At 40.7% G+C, this 20508-nt stretch overlaps 1 protein-coding gene across 1 annotated transcript in view; it reads right to left on the bottom strand.

Annotated features, from left to right (window-relative positions):
• Positions 1-10539: 10539 nt before the first annotated feature.
• Itprid1 (ITPR interacting domain containing 1) overlaps positions 10540-20508 on the bottom strand; it is a 141027-nt gene continuing 131058 nt past the window's right edge. Inside the window, exons 14-16 of the mRNA XM_008827561.1 lie at positions 14125-14252; positions 12322-12433; positions 10540-10851 (exon numbers count right to left, since the gene is read on the bottom strand). Coding sequence (XP_008825783.1) covers positions 10540-10851; positions 12322-12433; positions 14125-14252 — 552 coding nt within the window. The remainder of the gene's footprint in view (positions 10852-12321; positions 12434-14124; positions 14253-20508) is intronic.

Here is a 20508-nt window from a genome sequence, read left to right as displayed (position 1 = left end):
AAAATACCCTGAAATGAAAATGGAATTTAAAAATTCAATGTCCCAATTAGAATACTCAGGGGAAAGTCTTACTAGTATAATGGATAAACTAGAAGACAGAACATCAGGGTTTGAAGATAAAATAAAGGAATTTGACCTCTCAATCAAAGACAGTTATAAATTTAAAAAATGCACGAAATAAATATGTAGGAACTTTAGGGCACCATGAAAGAACCATTATATGAATTACAAGCATAGAATATCAACTCAAGATCTTCAACAGGATCATAGAAGAGAATGTCCTCAAATTAAATAAAGACATAACCATACAGATATAAGAGGCACACAGAACCTCAAACAGATGGGGCAAAAAAGAAACTCCACACAGCATATTACAGTTAAAATGCCAGCTATACAGAACAAAGAGAGGGTCTTGAAAGAGAAAAAGCACAGTTCACTTCTCAATGGAAAATTTAAATGCCAGAAGAGTATGGAGCAAAGTACTCCAAGTTCTAAAACCCTACCCAGACTTTATACAGCAAAAATATCTGCCATACTAGAAAGAGAAAGCAAAACTTTCCATGCTGTAGATAGGTTAAACAGCATTCATGTCTACAAAACTGCTCCTACAGAAAGTACTGCAAGCAATACTTTGGACTGAAGATAAGAATAAGTACAGCCAGAGGCCACAGAAGGAAACAAATGAAGCTATAACAACTGAAATACAATGTAAGATTAGAATACAAAAAGCAAAACAAAACAAAACAAAACAAAAAACCACAATGAAAGAAAAACACTTTTCAATAACTTTAAATATTAATGGCCTCAACTCCCCAGTCAAAAGACACAGGTTGATTGAATGGATTTTGAAATGAGATCCATTTCTTCTTGTTGTTGTCTACAAGAAACACATCTTACCTTAAAGGATAGGCACTGCCTTAGGGTGAAAGGATGAATAAATACACTCCAAGCAGAGGGGCTCAGGAAATAATCATGAGTTACTATCTTAAGAGCTGAAAAAATAGACCAAATCAGAAGAGTTAAAGAAGGACACTCCATTCTGATTAAGAGAACAAGAAGACTTTGCAGATATATGCGCCAAAGTCTGGCATATCAATTTCATAAAAAGCATACTACTGGAATTCAAGCCACAACTTAGTAATAGTAGGTATTTAAATACATTTTCTCTAATGCACAGATCATCTGGATAAAAAATGAATTGAGAAACATTGGAATTAAATGACATCATACTTAAAATGGACCTAATAGATATTTACAGAGTATTACTCCCAACCACCAAAGAATATATATTTTGCTCAGTAGACCATGGGATTTCTCTAAAATAGACCACATATTGGGACACATAGGACATACCAACAAATACTGAAAACCTGAAATAACTCCATGTATTCCATATGCCCTAATGTAAGAAAGCCTAAAATCAATACCCAAAGAATGTTTAGAAATTACTTAAACTTGTGGAGATTAAACAACACTACTGAGTGTTAATGGGTGAAAGAAGAAATCAAGAAAGAAAGAAAGAAATTCCTGGAAATAAATGAAAATGAAAACAAAACATCAAAACCTCTGGTATACACTAGGGTAGTCTTAAATGGGAAATTTATAGCTCTAAGTCCTTACATTAAAAAAAAAAAAAACCCACAAAAAACAAAAAGAGCAAATGAATAACTTAATGATACACCTCAAGAGTTTGGAAAAATAAAAACAAGCCAAACCTAAATCCAATAAGTGTGAAGAAATAGTAAAAACCAAAGTAGAAATTAGTAAAACAGAAACAAAATACAAAGAATCAATTAATCTAAGAGGCAGTTCTTTGAAAAGATAAACAATACTGACGGCTGTTAGCTGAACTAAGCAAAAGAAAAAAAAGAGAGGGATACCCAAATTAATAAAATTAGAGATGAACAGGGAAACATTACAACAGATACCAAAGAAATTCAAAACATTATAGGGGATACTTTAAAATCCTATGCTCCATTAAGCTGGAAAACCTAAAAGAAGTTGATGAATTTCTAGATACATCCAAACCACCGAAGTTAAATGAAGAGTTCAAGAAATTAACTCACACATCATAAATAAGAAGATTGAACTAGCAATAAAAGGTCTTCTAACTAAAAGAAGCACAGGCCCAGATGAATTCACAGCAGAATTCTACCAGATTTTCAAAGAAGACCCACAATCAATACTGTTTAAATTATTCATAAAGATAGAAACAAAGGGAACACTTCCAAACTCCTTCCACAAAGCCAGTATTATTTTAATAATAAAATTAGGCTAAGAAAAGAAAAACCTACAGGCCAATATCCCTGATGAGCATAGATGCAAAACTTCTCAATAAATATTTGTAAAGCACAAACAGGCATACATCAAAAAGATCATCCACTATGATTGCCCTAGATAGAGCAATAGAAGAAATGTAAAGTGATGCAAATATGGTAAGAAGTCAAATTATCACTGTTTGCAGATTACCTACTGATCCAAAAGATTCCACCAGAATGCATCTAGAAATTACTAACACTTTCAGCAAAATTATAGGATGTAAAATTAACCTACAAAATCAGCAGCCTTTCCACATGCCAATACTAATATCAGAGAAAGAGATCACAGAAACAATTCCATTTGCAGTAATTAAAAACATCTAAGAATAAAAAACCAAAAGGTGAAAGGCAGCCATAATAAAATCTTAAAAAGTCTGAAGAAAGAGACCGAGGAAAACACTAGAATATAGAAAAGACCGCCTATGCTCATGGATAAGTAGAATTAATATTGTTAAAATGACCATCCTACCAAACGCAACATACAGGTTCCAATCAAAATTCCCATGACGGCTTTCACAGAAATTGAAAAAGAAATCTAAAAAAAATGCATGGAAACACAAAATAACTTGCACAGCCAAAGGAATCCTGAGTAAAAAAGAGTAAGTCTGCAGAGATGTCAAGCTATGTTACAGAATTATAGTAATAAAAACAGCATGGTGGTGGTACAAAAATAGACAGGCAGTCATTGGAATGGAAGACTCGGTATTTAGCACCTGTATTACAACCACCTAATATTTGACAAATACACACAAGGAGAAAGACAGCATCTTCAACAATGTTGCTGGAAAAACTGGATGTCCACAAGTAGAAGAATGAAATTTGACATATATATTATATATGGAGAGAGAGCTAGATATGGATAGATATAAATATATCTGTACCTCCCCCCTCCATATATATATATGGCACAGAAAAGGACTTTGTGAATAGACCCCCTCCACTCAGGAATTCATGACAACAATTGACAAATGGGACCTAAACTAAAAGTCTTCTATACAGCAAAATGACAATCAAGTGTGTAAAGAGGAAGACTGCAGAGTGGGAGAGAATCTTTTCCAGCTCTATATCTGATAGAGGACTAATATTTAAAAAATACAAAGAACTCAATAAACAAAGAATCAAAAACATTAATGACCTAATCGATAAATGGGTTATAGGTCTAAACAGAGACTTCTCAAGAGAAGAACTAAAAGCAGTTAAGAAATATCAAAAAAGTGCTGAATGTCCTTAGCAATCAGGGAAATGCAAATTAAAATTATTTTTAGATTTCATCTAGCCATAGTCAGAGTGACTAAGATCAGGAAAACTAATGACAATAAATGTTGGTGAAGATGTGAGGAAAGGTGAGCTCTTATGCACTGTTGGTAAGAATGCACACGTGTAGCCACTGTGGAAATCAGTGTGGAGAATTCTCAAAAAGCTAAAAATCAATCTACCATAGAACTCAAGAAGTTATGCCACTCCTTGGTATATACTCAAAGGACTCAGTAGCCTACTATAGAGACACTTGCTTGGCATATTCACTGCCGCTCTGGCCACAATGGCTAGGACATGGCAGCATCCTAAATATCCATCAACTGATGAATGAAAAATGAAAATGTGGTATGTATATACAATGGAGTTCTGTTCATCAGTGAGGAAAAATAAAATCATGAAACATGCAAGTAAGTTGACAGAATGGGAAAATATTACACCTCTCCAGCCCCAGGAAGAGTATTAAGAACTAACAAATGGCTTAACTAAATACAGGCTATAAATGTGAGGGAACATTCCTAGATGTATTTCTTACTTCTCCAGCTAAAATTGACAGCATACAAATATCTTATAAACTATAGAAGTAAAAACAATGCTGTTAAAGGAGTCTTGTCAAGGATGTCAATAGCTCCTCATATTTGTTGGTGCCATCTCAGAGTGAATAAAAGGTCTACTCCACCCAGACTAAATGAACTGAAGATTTTATTCTTAAAATAAACGAGATGTACATGCAATCATATTATATACAATAAAGATACTTTGACTTCTTTTATTATTTGTATTATTTTTATTTTCTTTGCTCTAGGTAAGACTTCAAGACTATATTAAGGGGCTAGAGAGATGACTCAGTGCACCCAGTTTCAATTCCAAGCACCCACATAATAACCCATATAATAACTATTTGTAACTCCAGTTCCAGGGGAATCCTATGCTCTCTTCTGACCTCTGTGGGCATTACATGACATGGGTATGCTTACACAGATGCAGGCAATACATGTGTACATATAAAATAAAATAATAAAATATTTTTAAAAGGTCTATACTGATTAAGAGTGGAGGAAGTCAACACTTTAGTCTTGTTTTCTTTCTCCACTTAGTACATTGGCTCTAAGTTTGTCACATGTAGCCTTTATTAAACTGAGGAAGGGTTCTTGTGTTTCTAGTCTCTTCTAGCTATTTACCATGAAGTGGGGATGGGGTGGGGTAGCAGTAGGGGCATAGAGTCTGAATCTAGTCTCTTGTCTGGTTCTAGTCTCAAATGGCGGCATTCCTTCTGGGCTCCCAGGTGCCTGTCCTACCTCTGCCAGGTCTAGTGTGAGGTCAAGTCCCATGTGGGTCACACTCAGGTAGCTCTTTAGGAGTCTGGCTGCGAATGCTGCCTCCACCCCTGGGCAGTCTTTCCCATTGCTGCTGAGCTACTTAGAACCTATGTCATGTCCCCCTGCAGACATGACCCATTGCATGAATGGGTGAATACTGTGGGGGTCCGTTTCTTCCCTGCAATCTGAAGTTATTCTGCTGACCAGGTTTAGTGTATAGTCCCTTCACACTTGCTTTCATTTCACCAGAGTGTGGTTCATGGAGTTTCAGGGCCTGTCAAGTCCAGTTCAGCACTCAGAAGGGGGCCTTCTTAAAATGGCATCTTGTTGCTGTTCCAGATTCACAAGCAGAAAGGGTTTTCTGGGGGTCTTTCCAGCCTCTGCTGGTGTCACGTGCAGCTTTTTCTGTCTCTGTCTCAGTCTCTGTCTCTGTCTCTCTTACATTTTAAAATGTCTGTTACTGAGAATTCAGTGCTGACTTCTGGAGACTCTCTGTTCTAGTGTGAGGTTCTGGTGACCCCTCCCTATCACTAGGAGTTCCCCAGACACACCAACCCCCCCGCCCCGGGAGAACTCTGGACCATTTGTCCCTGTTCTACTCTAAAAACGTCTCTATTTTACTTTGCTATCAAATTAGAGATTTTTGGTCCTCACCCACCTCTTCAAATAGCTGTTTCTCTTTCTTCAGTTCATTGCTTGGAGAGTCTAGAAGAATATGCCTGCCTATCATCCACTATCTTCCCCAAAACCATCATTTTAAGAATGTTCTGTGACTGGTACCTTGTCATTAGTCATGAAATAGTTGTTAGATATAATGGGATACAGAAAATGGTAGTATAGTGAGGAATGCTTTGGTATTGATTTTATTAGACTAGCAAACAGACCCATAAGATTAACTGGTCAAGGCTACAAAATCTCTAGTCTCTCTGTTGGAAGACCTATCTTTCCAATTTCACTGGTCAATCCAATCATCTGGTCATAGAACCACCCTTAGTAAGGCAGGTCCGCCTTAAGTCATGCTAAATAGATGGGTGGAATAACTAGTGTGTTAATGGGACAGGGACTATTTCCTGTCTGGAATCCCACCTCCTAGTGCAGAGTTTCTGGACCCAGTGACAGACATGTAGGTCTCTGTAATCTGCTTTTCTGAATTCTTCAGAAAAGTGTAATCTCTCCTTTTCTTCTTCGGATCCCTTCTCTAAACACGCTTTCTTTAAGGCTTTGGGCTGCCCTAGCATCTTGTGTTTCCTTACTTTTTCTCTAAAGCTTCCTTCTCCCAGCCATGTCTGGCTCCTCGCAGGTGCCAAACCTGCGTGGCTTCACGACTTTTCTCCTTCTCCCCTCCATTCTCCTCCTCAAGGCAGCTGCTGAGATTCCCAGTTTACCTACCCTGAGGATTTTTCTTTAAAATTCTAATACAATTGTTCTAAAGCTTCTGTGTTTGGTCCATCCTTTATGAATGAGACTAAGAATTCTCTTCCAATTTCAGTGTCTTTCTCTTCTATCTTCCTGATGAGTTCAAGGCAAAGACTGGCTGAGCTGTGGGCTTTAGTAGTTCAGGGAACTTTGCATTCTCAAAGGACCAAGGAAGGAAAGTCTTCGGTTTTATGATGTGAAATAATGTTTGATGGAGAGAGTTCTTTCTTCACTTGGCACAGATAGGGAGCATTCCACACAAAATCTGCAGCCTGCCGAAGTTTTGAACGTAGACCATGAGAGGGGCAGTGTCTGAGGTAAAGAAGGTGCCTTCTGGTTTCAGCTTTTGCTCCGATTCTCCAATTTTCAAGAAAGGTAGTTTGACTTCAGTCTGGATAATCTGTAATCCTTGTAATTATGACTGCTACACATCGTTCAAATTGCCATCTGAAATTAGATATACAACCCACAAACACCCTGGAAATATTTCTTCTTAAGAAGAAACAACTTTGATTCTTTGATCTGTTTACAAATGTCCTATTTATTTCACAGAAATTGATTACTTCCTTACCAAAACCACCTACTCCAGAACAGAGTCTCATGTCATTAGAAAGCCTTTTGTTTTATTTTTAATGTTAGCAAAATTATTCCCTTTTGAAGAAAAACTGATGTATAGCTCTAAAGAAAAATTACAAATAAAGAAAATATCTCTTAAATAAACAAATCTGCATGATTTTTGCATATGCTGTAGTTCAGAGCTAATGTCAAGGTTACATCTTTTTGTCTCCATCATGCGACTTGGGTCTTCACTCATGCTTAACGAAACCAAGGAAAATATGTGACTTGAATTCCAAGTGTTATTTTTCAAATTAGCCTCTCAATTTATAGCTTTTGACTTTGAATACTGAAATGGAATCTGAAAGGGGATGAAATTAACACAGGGAGGAACCTGGTACAGAAAAGACCAAGTTGTTCCCCAGCAAATTTCCAAATTTGAAAGTGATCAGGTAGTCAGATAGCTTTTCCTTCTTTTTCTTATTTAATTTCAACTTACAAAAAGGATTTTTAATGTCAGTCATTCACTTTCTGAAAGTATTATAGTTAATGATTTTCTCTATTTTCAAACACATGGTTTGAATTTCATCAGGAATCATCTTGGACAAGATCAACCTTTGGAGAAAAAGAAGACACAGGACCTTGGCATGAGGTGACAGAATAGTAAGGTAATAATAGTAATAATAGGTCTAGTGGCTCGTTCAGGAACTGGGAAGGGATTCCTGCCACTGTTCTTGGCAGCAGGACAGCAGGCTGTGAGAAAAAAAGTTGCTAAAATGGTAGGTATAGTTTTTTAAACTTTTCTAAGGAATGAGTACTTTAAGCAAAATTTCTGCAAAGATCTTTGCACAATGCAGTTAGAAGTAGGGTCCTCTAGCTGAGTTGGGCCCAATAGTGAGTTCCACATAAGCCCCAAGACTGGCAGACCCATAAGGAAAACCCCATAAGTAAATCGGGGTCAGTTCCCAGACCTTGGAAATTTCATAGTGTGAGTTTGAATAGGTGGTGTGTGTGTGTGTGTGTGTGTGTGTGTGTGTTTACATATGCATGGATGAACTCCTGCCTTTTGGGATTTTGCTGCAAACACAAGTGACAAGGCACATAAAGTACTTAGTGTAGTACCTCAGCCATGCATAGAGTCAACCAATGATGTCGACTTATCTTCCCACCATTTTGAATGCCACTATTTACTGAGCCTCGATTACATTCAAGCTTGAGCTAAAGGTCTGACTAAGCATTATCTCTACTAATTTATAAGTAATTACCTTGAGACCTAGAGTGGTTAGTTTATTCAATACAGATGATTAACAGTGAAATTGTATTTAATCCCTAAACCTTGGGTTTAATGCCACAGTTTAATTGCTTCTTACTAATGACAAATTCAGGACTCACTGTATCTCTTTACAGGTCAATCTTTTGATCTTTGAGCTTCTCTTCGTTGTACAAGTCAGAGTTCTCTAGAGAAAGAGAACCAGTTGGAGATAATACACTTATTACATGAACCCAGAAAGCCAGGGATTTCCATCTGTCTGACTCCAAAGGCCTGGGAATCAGAATTCCAAGTGATATTTGGAAGAAGCATGGGCAATCAGCCCATCACCAGGGAAGATGGCAAAGTTTCTGGGTGGGATGGGGCAGGCTTTATACACGTTGTATCCCTTTGTGCTCTCGGCTGGAGAGTGAGGAAACAGACAGGTACTACCAATGACTAGAGATCTTTGGAGAGCCCATGTGCCATTCTTCATTTGAAAGCAAGGAGCCTCCTTTTCCTTCTCCATCACTTCTGAAGTCATCTTTCTGATGGTTAAAATCACCCACAAAGCCCCCTTAATCCAAACTTAGCTCCGACTGCAGCCTGGCATAGTGCTTCCTCTGTAGGCAGATCATTTTCCATACTGGCTCTTGAGAGTGCTAATTTATTCTCTTCATTCTCTCATCAGGCATTTGTTAATATTCTTTATGAGTAATCTGCTTTGCTCATACAATACCTTTCAACAGAAGGACGATAATAATTACATTGGAATTTACTGCATTTTTGGTTTGCGCATTAGTAACAGTCAATACACGTTGAGTACTTATTCTGTCATGGGTACTGGGTTAAACACTGCAACTGATTTACTACATTTATTTTATCCATAATCCGTGTATTAACTGTTATGCTTTCATGAAACTTATACACTTCTCATGCATACTTTAAATCATCTCCAGATTAATTATAATGCCTAATATATCAGGTTATAAAATAAATGTGTTGTTTTGGGAATAAGAACAAAGTCTATATACACAGGTGTGAACTGTTTTCTGAATATGGTTGAATTGTGGTTGGTTGACTCTACAAATGCATGGATAGGAAAGGTAGCAGGAACATATAAGAAACAGTGCTTAACCTAAGAGCAAAGCAGGATATGAGATAATAAGGTTAGTGGACATTGTGGTGAAGGAAAGGTAGGAACCACACACAAGGTCAAAGTCTGCAGGAAACTGGAGCACAAAATTCTAACACAAGTAAATTGTGTAGGAATTAAGGTTATGACCCCTGGGTAGGTTGCTCACACTCTAAGGGATGGACTTACACCCAAGAGTATTTGGGAAACATAAATTGGACTCGATGGGCTTTGAATAAATAGAGGACAGGAAGTGGGGTGCCTATGGAGGTGGGGGTATATCTGAGGGTGATGGGGAGAGGGGCGGATTATGATAAAAATACATTTAAAAAAACAACAGAGAAGTTTAGGAAGTAGAGAAAAGGAAATTTGGGATATACAGATAGAATATACCAGGAGCCAGTTAGGAGCTGGAAATTGGGTCATAACGTGGAAAAGGAGGGATGTGGCACAGAAAAACAAGGCAGTAATAAAAAGGGAGCGGCTGATTCTGAAGTGACAGACAGGAGGCAAGGCAGACTAGTGGATTCAAGTGTGTATGGCAAGAAGGTAGAAAATGCTGGCCTGGAACTCTGGGGAGAGTTGGTGTGGGGGCCACAGATGCCTCACTGTGCATCTTGAGCAAAATTGTACATAGAGAGTAAAAGAAGAGAATTAAGGGTAGAGCAGAAATTTCCAAATTCTAGAGAGATATAGTCACTGGAGGAAGTACTGGATGGTCCCTGGGAAGCAGAGCCACAATGAAGTCACAGCATTTCCCAAAGCAGGGAGGGTAAGGAACAAAATAGGCTCCACCAGGGGTCTGGTTGGGAGGTGTTTGCAGAGTGTCCTGGGTCCTGACTACAAGGTAGTTTCCTTCCATGTCACCCTCTGTGAAATCACACAAATGTCTCTACGTGCTGTCTGTATTGAAATCTGTGTTTTTGTTGTTGCTTTTTCTCTTTTTATCCAACTCTTGGTGAGTAGGCGCTCTGCCCTGCTCACAGGTGCTCTAGCAACAGAATATTGTATCTCTAACCATGCTTGCTTGACCCCTGTACCCTCCTCAGACTCCACATTCTGCTCTTATAAAAGCTGTCTCCTCCACTAGCATACAGGGCAGAAACTGTATACTACTGAGTTACTACAGTGTACTCTGAGTCAGATACATACTAGGTAGGTACTTATATAATAAATTGATATTTGCACACTTCAAGTCTAATCATAGAATGGGCAAGAACACACTTTGGGGGGTGGAAATTTGGATTCCCTTATTACGGCTGTTCTGGAATCTTCCATTCTGCACAAAAGTCATCAAACCCACTCTGATCTAGAGTCCTTCTCTCCAGAAGAACAGCTTGACCAAGGGTCTGGACCTGGCTCTGCACTTGCTGGTGACTGGGGAGACATCTCCCTTCTGGTCTCAAGGTTGGGTGGAAGAAGGGCAGGCAGCTGGGTCACCCGTAAGCAGGAAGCCTGTTGCCCACTACTGGGAGGAACAGCAGGCTCAGGGGCCACGACGTGGGTTTGAGGACATAAACTCTGGTCATGCTTGCTTTCGGTCCAGTCGCATTGTTGAAGATCAGTGTAACGTTCAGGTGGTTCCTCCGAGAGAAGTTCCAGCTGCTGAAAGGAAAACAAAGACATGAAGGAGTGGGTAGCCAGGCAGGCTGGTGAGACAGTGGGTAGCCAGGCAGGCTGGTGAGACAGCGGGTAGCCAGGCAGGCTGGTGAGACAGCGGGTAGCCAGGAAGGCTGGTGAGACAGTGGGTAGCCAGGCAGGCTAGTGCCACACACAGAAAAAGTCTGGGTCCCAGGATCTGATCTACTTTGCTGAGAAAGGCAGGACACCTCAGGTGCTACTTAGAAAGACCAAATTTCTCCTCACCAAAACAATATATGTTTTTCAAAAGACATCTCTTCAAGGACAGTAAATAAAGTATGTTTACTTAGGGCTCAAAAGATGTACAAACTTGAGTTTCTGACCTCTCCCCTTAAACCTAAACAGTATTCCACAAGTCTACCTTAAAACATTGTTTACTGAAGAAAATTCTTTAATTTTCTTTTTTTAAAAAATATTTTATTTATCATTTTTATTTTGTGCGTATGCGTGTATTGCCCACTTGTAGGTAAGTGCACCCGTGTCATGCAATGCCTGTGGAGGACAGAAGAGGCTGTCGGATGCCCTGGAACTGGAGTTAAGACAGTTGTTAGCTGCCATGTGGATACTGGGATTCAAACTCTGTTCTTCTGCAGGAACAACAAGTGTTCTTAACCACTGAGCCATCTCTCCAGCCCCTTTAATTTTCTTTAAGATTTATTTTTATTATTTTTTAATGATTGTGCATGTGTATTAGCAGTCGCCCATGAAGTGAAGGCGAGGATGTGGGATCCCCCGGAGTTGGTGTTACAGGTGTCTGTGAGTCATTAGTCATTCGTGGGTGCTGGGAACCCGACTCAGGTTCTTCTGAAGGACAGTAAAAGTTCTTAGCAATGAGTCATCTCCCTCGTCCCGTCTTTAACGTTTAACCTTGCAAGCTACACTCTTTGAACAATTTTAAAGCGGAGAAAGGGTTCTTAGCAACTTTCAGAGATGTAACTTGAGAGCCCTCCAAATCTCCAGTGGGTATCACTGTAAAGAAACCTGTGACTCTCCCTAGAGAAGCTCGTTCACACGAGTGTGGTGAATGTGTCCTGTACTTTTCCTTCATCTCTATCTATTAATTGCTGTGCTAAGATCTATGCTAAATGTCTTTGACAAACTGCAACTCTGCTTTACAATGGCTCATCCAAGAACTCATGAATTCTGGTTTTGCTTGAACCGAGGCCGAAAAGGGAAGACTTCAGGGTACAGCCGTGGGGAGGGTGGAGGGTGGGCACACAGTGGAGCTGTGCACCAGTTCACAACTACGTGGGTGTGAGCAGAACAACCCAAGTCATTCTCTTTATGTCTAATCTGCAGGTGTGGTCACATAGCACTGGAATCTGAAAAGGCCATACAACTGTCTTCTCACTTACAACGCCCTCCTATGAGTAGTAGAACGGAGGAGTCAGCCCTGCACCCCTCTGCACCCCATGCCCCCACACACTCCATTACCAGTAGGATCCCTTCTTTGATTTGCCGAGCTCGGTCTCCTAACTGAAAAGCCAGCTCTGCCACCTGCTGCCTCAGGGCCTCTCGTAAAGTTTTCAGTTGCTCAGCCTCTTCCCTGCAGGGAAATAATAGAAAATAACCAACTTTAACAATCACTTCGAAGTGTGACCCTCCAACGTCCTTCTCATGGTGCAAATCCCATTTTTGAAATAAAAAAACATTTTTTACATGTATTTATTTGTGTGTGTGTGTGTGTGTATGTGTGCCCACATGCATGCTGCAGTGTGTGCATGTATGTGTGTGTGTGTGTGTGTGCATGCGTGTGTGTGTGCATGTCTGTGCAGGTCAGAGGACAACTCTTGTGGGAGTCAATTCTTGCCTTCCACCATGGGGGCCCTGGGGATCAAACTAGACTAGGCTGGGTTATATCATTCTCCTTACTTTGCTCTTTTTTGCATTGTAGGGTTGAACCATGGGTTTGCATGTTAGGCAAATGCAGGGCCATTGAGCTACATCCCTAGTCCACCTTTCCTTTAAAAGCAATTCTATTTATGGATCATGTTTACCCATTTCAAGGTACAATACATTGATTTGTGAAATAAAAAAACATTTTTTACATGTATTTATTTGTGTGTGTGTGTGTGTGTATGTGTGCCCACATGCATGCTGCAGTGTGTGCATGTATGTGTGTGTGTGTGTGTGTGCATGCGTGTGTGTGTGCATGTCTGTGCAGGTCAGAGGACAACTCTTGTGGGAGTCAATTCTTGCCTTCCACCATGGGGGCCCTGGGGATCAAACTAGACTAGGCTGGGTTATATCATTCTCCTTACTTTGCTCTTTTTTGCATTGTAGGGTTGAACCATGGGTTTGCATGTTAGGCAAATGCAGGGCCATTGAGCTACATCCCTAGTCCACCTTTCCTTTAAAAGCAATTCTATTTATGGATCATGTTTACCCATTTCAAGGTACAATACATTGATTTGTAGGAAATTTACCAAGTTACGTAACTATAACCATCATGCAGCTCTAGAACACATCCATCTCCCTAGTAAGAACACACAACCTGGGCTGGAGTGATGGCTCAGAGGTTAAGGTCACTTACTGCTCTTGCAGAGGACCAGGTCTGGTTCCCTGCACCCACATGGAGGCTCACAAGGATTTGTAACCCCAGGTTCAGGGGAATCTGACATCCTCTTATGGCTTCTTGGGCACCAAACATGCATGTGGCACACAAACATACATGCAGGCAAAAAGACAACCAAAACCAACAACAACAACAACAACAAAACAATGCCTTTAATCCAAGCCCTCAGGAGACAGAGGCAGGTGGATCTGCCTCTGCATGGTGAGACCTGCATAAAAATGAGAAAATTCACAACATTCAGGCTCTTTACTGTTAAAACGTATCCCAATTTCTCCAGGCTGTGTCCATTTTGGCAACATTTTAAACTATATGAAAATAATGGACATTTTCAAAACTCTAATAACCACCCAATGTTTGCATCTACTAACTCCATTTTGTTCAATTAAACACATCCTGCTGGAAGCTCCCCTCTTCCCAGCGGTGTTCCTCTTCTGAGCTTCTCAAATAGCCCTGATCTTCAGTAATAGTGAACCTGCCTAGTAAATGGCTCTCACAGCTTCCCACTGAGGAAGCCAAAACGAGACCAGGAGAGCAAGGGAAGAGCTGACTGATTTCTCAGCTCTGTGCCAGAGTGCTCATCTGGCCTGGCCTGGCCCGATTACCTTCCCTTGCTCCAGGCGTGTGGTCTGGTAGTTACTTTTATGGCTCTCTTTGATAATTACCTTTCCTCTTCTGACATGTCTCTGGAAAAGAGTGCCTGCTGTCCCATGAAGTGCTGTTCAGTTTCCTCTAAATGCTCCCGGAAACTGTGGCATACTGTCTTCATGGCTTCCATCTCACGAACTGTGAACTGACAAGTAGGAAGAACTGAGAACCATGATCCTTTCTGGTTTCCTGCCTGGAAGGGCTCTCTACACTGAGGTCCACCTTCCCATTTGGAATCCACGGATTGCAAGGAAGCCATCGCAGCCTGTGGCCTTGGGGGCAATTAGAGGTCATAATTGACTAAGACAAGGGGAACAGTTAGTGAGTGGCACATGGATGACAACTGATTATATCTAGGAGAGAACAGGGCGGTCCTAAAAACTAGGTGATGAAGAGATTAAAGGAGCAGACAGAAGAAGAGAAAGCACCAAAGCGGAGCCTCCTTTCATCCCACTCAGCTTTGGTACCAAGTGCTCCTTCGGTCTCTGAGTCAAGAACATTCAACGCATTTACTCAGACAGTATGCATTTGTTTAAGAAAATCTGCTTAGAATGTTTTAATTCTAACCCTGCTTAGCCACAGTCCTTGGAGAATGAAATCTGCAGGACCTGGTCTACCCAGCTGACAAGACCATTGAGAGAAATGTGAGGCATCCTGGCTTTCGAGGAGCTGGGATTCAGACTCTAGTCTTGCAGTCTCTTGGTGTCCTGATTTAAACGGATTCCTCCAGCCTCCAGGAGCTGTGGAATTCTCTGCACCTAATAACTGACCTGTACTAAGAGCTGATCAAACTCTGGCATCAACACATGGTTGTGTCCCTATGGTGATCCCCCACCAGCACCCAGTTAAAATGCTTGCCTGGGAAAGCTCAAGGTTGCCAAGAGAATTTACCTGTTTGCTCTAGTGAACATATGACGTAGACTCTGGCCCCCTTCCTTGCAGCACTTACTAAAAGGGGCTCACAGTTGTGAAAGTGTATTGTACAACTCAGCCCAGATATTTTTGAGGACTTGAGAGTCATTCCTTTGAAATGAGCTCATCTGGGAGCCTTGGGAATGGCTTCTAGTCTCTGTGGGAGAGCAAAATCCTAAATACCCATCAACCTCATACAGCACAAATCAGAACTGGAGTTCAGCTCTTATTTTTTTTTTTTTTTTGGTCTTTTTGAGACATGGTCTCCCTGTAGCCCTAGCTGTCCTGGAACTCACTATGTAGAGAAGGCTGGCCTTGAACTCACAGAGAGCCGCCTGCCTCTGCCTCCCGAGTGCTGGGACTACAGGCATGTGCCACCACGCCTGGCTTCAGCTCTTCCTTTTACTATCAGTCATTACTGAGTCAAACTTGTTTTTTCTGCTTTACCTGCTGTTCTCTGTGCATCTTGGAAATGCTGAGCTCAGTCTGTCTGTAAGGCACTGTTCTAATTTGCTGACATCCTACAGGCTCTCCCATTGTTTTGCACCCTAGATGGGATTATGCTTTGAGCACATTCAGGATCTAGAGCCCCAGGATCACTGCATCTGATGTTACAAGGTACTAATGATAGCCCATGTCTGGCTGTCTGTATCAGATGTCCTCCTAGATCAGAGGTGCAGAAGACACAGCTCCTGCTCACTCTTCCCCTCCCCTTTTCCTCTTCTATATATCTTAGTAGTAGCAATGTGGCTAGCTAAAAATATGTATTTCCCAACATCCCTTGAAGGTGCTGTTAGCCAAACGTATGGGATCAGAGAGCATGGTGGGGGCTTTTGAGAAGTAATTTAAGGGAAATGGATTTGACTGTCAGCTATGGAAACCAACCTCTTCCATCTCTATTTCTAGAGAGGCCAACATTTTTTATATTTATCCTCAAAGCCTCATGGCTAAGATGACAGCTTGGTGACTATTGTCTTATCTGGTAGTGTCACCATGAAAAGACTTTCCTAAGAATAATATTTTGATATTGAAAATGCTCCATCATTTTGCTTTGAGGGTTAAGTTTTGATTTTATCAAGTTTTATACCCAGTGATGTATTTAGCCTCAATGTGAGTGAATCTGAACCAGCTAGATACATACTGACACTGGCGAGCGTGCTTAAGAGATTCCCAGATAACCATGAGAGCTTCATTTGCAGACACCTGTTCCGACACAATGGTTAATAGGTTAATAGCTTAGTCTGTGGTCAGAAACTCTAGTCAGATTTCAAACCCAAGTTTCCTGACTAATCTTCTTGAGTCCCTTCAGGGACTATGGGGCAGCTATAACATGGAGAAGTGTCTTTTCCTTAGGAGGGAGTTGATACAGTGGTTCAAGATGATTTAGGTAACCATGACTGGACAGGTGGTTCAAATTCATTTCAAAGCTCAAAGGATAACAAGGCCAAACAAGCAGGGTGAGTAATGTAAAATGTTGGGTTTCATGCTTCATCTTGATGTTTGGGGACAATCTTTTGTGACTGGAACACATGGGGTACCTGGCCTGGATTTTGGGATAACTGATTGCCTGTCCATGCTGTAAAACTGGAGTGATGCAAACTGGGAATTGTGGTGCACACTTTTAATCTCAGCACATGAGATGCAGAGGCAGGATCTCTAAGAAACAGAGGCCAGCCTGGTTTACTTAACTGAGTTCCAGGCCAGCAGAAACTGGTCTCAAAAAGAGATTGGTGTGATGGAGAAGATTCTGAAACACTGCCATCTCCTGGTCATTTGAAAATATGCAGAAACACAGTTTAGCCCTAGGCAGAGAAACAGTTTCAGAGCAAAGGAAACCCCATGAAAGGTGACTCAAGGCTGTGAGGTATTGAAGCCTTTTCCTATAAAAGTCTGGGTCAACCCAATACAGTACAAGGTCTGCTCTGCCATTAACAAGGACTTTAACTTCCACAGTGAGAGCAATGACATAGAAAACAGTGAACTTTTGAAACAGTTCATACTAAGTTTTTAAACTGCATGATTTTTTTTATTCTTTAAGCCTAAATCTACAAATACTATAGAAGAACTTCCTAATACTCAGAAATATTATTTCTATACATATTATTTTCTTTTCTGGAAATACTTTTGGTTTTTCATTAACGTATTTTAAATTACTCTAAAGAATTCACATATAAAATTTAATTATATGACTAATTCAGTTTTCTTGGCCTTAGGTCCTCATCCTGATCGTCCCACCTGAGCAGGTTCCCTGAAGACTATCCTCATATATCAGACCCCACCCACTATGGCTTGAGTCCCCTGCACCTTACCAACTACATTCTTTCTCCCCAGGCTGTCCCTATTCCAGCCTTGGGCCTAGGCCTGCTCCTGTTAACCCAGTCTCAGACCTCTGGATTAGCCTCCTAACCCAGACCCTTCCCACAGTGTTTTGAACACCCCCTGCACCCAGACTAGGCACATTCTCTTGCTTCAGGGTCCACACTCTACCTAGTTGGTTAGACCTCTCCACTCTGTCCCCACCACCCATTTGCCTGTAAGTTAGAAGATGGAAAAATGGCTATGTGTTTCTTTGCAGTGTTACACAGCACTGGGTAGGGGAGAGTGAGGTGGGAATGTTTTTCTGAGTCAAAATGGTATTTCAATTCTCTTAATTTAGACAAAGTAAGCTCTTAGTGTTAACATCTGCTTAGAATTCTGTTGCCATGTGAAAGATAATATGTATCCTTGCCTGAATCTTCCTTTTTTGCCCATCTTCTATTTCTTCCTAAATAGATTTTCGAATCCTAACTGTTGCATAGTATTCAGCTTAAAGCCATCTCGACCAGAACACCTTCAGTTTTTACAAACCCAGCCTCACAGTAGATGCTGATGGATGCCCCACTCTTTCCTTCATCAGTCTTTAAGTTTCTTGAAGAATACTTAGCTCATGGAGGAATGCAATCTTTTTTACATGCGTGTTCAGGCATGTGTGTATACTTGTGAACAAATACATACCTATGCAAGTGTGTATGAGTGTATGTGTTCATTGTTTCTCTTAAATGTACATTCCCGATTCCTTAAATCTGAATAAAGAGAAATACACTGTCATCTAGCAAAGCCCTACAGGACATTTGTTTCAGCCAAATCACTTTGAGGTGTCTTGTATAATTGTACATTCTTTATGTGTATGTGTACGTGCTTTTGTGTGTGCACACATGTATGTGTGCATGTGGAGGCCAGAGGTTGACATCAGCTGTCTTTCTCAATCACGCTCTGCCTTATTTTTTGAGACAGGGTCTCTTTTTGAAAGTGGAGATCACCCACTTGGCTAGACTGCCTAGTCAGTGAGCTCAAGAGAGCCATGCATTTCTGCTCCCCCACCCCTTAGCACTGGGATTACAAATACATGCTCTCCACCAGCTTTTTACCTGGGTGCTGGGGACACAAACTCAAATCCCCTTGCTTGTACAGCAAGCACTTAACCAGCAAAGTCCTCTCCTCAGACCCCTGATGATTGCAGAGTCAGAGGCTAAGGCAACATGAAGCCAGGAACAAGAGAGCATGGAGAATGGAATTCATACCCATTCAAAGTGCTGTTTGTAGGATGGCTACATACAAATCTGAGGATGACCACTGTGTGTGATGGGTCACAGAATCCACCTATTTCCTGCAGAAATGTTGAAAAATTGTCACATTAGGAAAAGCACCTGCTTCCAGATACCAAATCATTTTATACAGCTGGACTCATGTAAGTCCAAGGTTCCCTCTTGACACGAAGTAGGAGGAAAGGGAAGACCTCTGCTGTATATTCAGGTAAACCTCTGCAGCTGGCCCAGGCTTAAGCTCTGTCCTTAATCTAAACAGCATCCTTACCTTACACCTGGCTTTGGACCAACGTGCCTGGGTTTCTCCAGGTGTCCTAGTTTGTTCTTCATTGCTGTGACAAAATACTCTAACCAATACCAACTTGAGGAGGAAAGCATTTGTCTTACATCTCCCAGGTCGCAGTTGATCAGGGAGCCCATGGTAGGAACTCAGGGCAGGAACCTGGAAGCAGGAGCTGGAGCACAGGCCATGGAGAAATGCTGCTTACTGGCTTGCTCCCCTGGCCCCTGCTCAGCCTGCTTTCTTATGCAACACAGGCCCACCTGGCTGGGGTGGCACCACCCACAGTGGGCTGGGCCCTCCCACATCACTCATCAAGAAGATGCCCCTCAGACATGGCCACAGGCCAGTCCAATGGAGGCAATTCCCCGATTGAGGCTCCCTCAACCCCGGTGTGTCAAGTTGACACTAAAAGCTATCCAGCACATCAGGGCTTTCTCTGACTCTTCCCAATCTGCCTTCCTTCCAGAAGCTGCAGTGCTTTGACCTGCTCCTGTGCTCCTAAGTACCAGATGCTCACTTACTTGTTCAACCCTTAGATCCATGACCCCACATTTTCTAATGACAGTACAAATTCCTCTTATACCCCAAATGTTTCATAGTAAAGGTCTAGTAGGGCTGTCTGTGCTAGTGATCAGCCAAGCTCTTAGGATGCTGCAGTTTGTCCAATACTTGCAATTGGGAGCAACTATGAATGGTCTCCCCTTCGTGTGTGCAGTGACAACACAGGCACCACAAACATATCAAATGATCTCCTTAAGCAAAATGCGTTTCCAGTCTGAGCCACACAGCCTCCTTGCAGTCATATTTCTAATTGAGCAATGGTCTGACTGAATATCAGTATGATGTGTTACCACAGGTAACTGATCAGAATATTAAGTGTTAAGTGAGGCAAGTGATAGTGAATCTCAAACACAATATGATGGAATAGACTTCCAGCTCCTCAATCTACTGATATGTGTTTGTTATTTCTTTTCTTAACACACTAAGAAATTATTTACATTATTTTTAAGAGTGGTGATGTGAAGATAAACCAGATGAGATCTTACTGTGGAATAAATATCTGCAGCATTTGCAGTAATAGAATGGCATCTTAAAGGACCATTTCTTCTAAAGTTTTAAGTATAATTTTGATCATATTCTTTTGTTTTGTTTTTCATTCCCATCTTGATTTGTTTTTGTTTAATTTGAATATTCTACACAGGAAAAAATATAGCCAAGGAGATAGGGAGGATCATATTAAATATAAGCTTAAAAACTTCCAATGGTAATAAAATCTATAAAGATGGAAACAAAGCAACTTTTCAGTTATTGTTTTATATTTAAAAACACAAAGTTGAATATACTTGCCATCTAAAACGTATTTATTACAATTTAAGCTTGAAATTTAGGAACCTAGAACTTTAAGGTTAAAATATTAAGCACATTTATTAAATAATAAGAAAGCATAAACTGAATTATAAGATTTTAATCTTTTAAAATATACATTATTTTATATGATATGACTTTCTTGAGATATGAACGATAATAACTTACTGGAAATGGGATATTGACAGTTCCTCTACACTTACTAAATTCCAATAGCAAGATTATTCCTTGATCATCTAGGATAATATTTACCTACT

Source organism: Nannospalax galili, unplaced genomic scaffold, assembly GCF_000622305.1.
Source record: "Nannospalax galili isolate Female #2095 unplaced genomic scaffold, S.galili_v1.0 scaffold132, whole genome shotgun sequence".
NCBI classification, from domain to species: domain Eukaryota; kingdom Metazoa; phylum Chordata; class Mammalia; order Rodentia; family Spalacidae; genus Nannospalax; species Nannospalax galili.
This window is presented reverse-complemented; position numbering and strand designations above follow the sequence as displayed.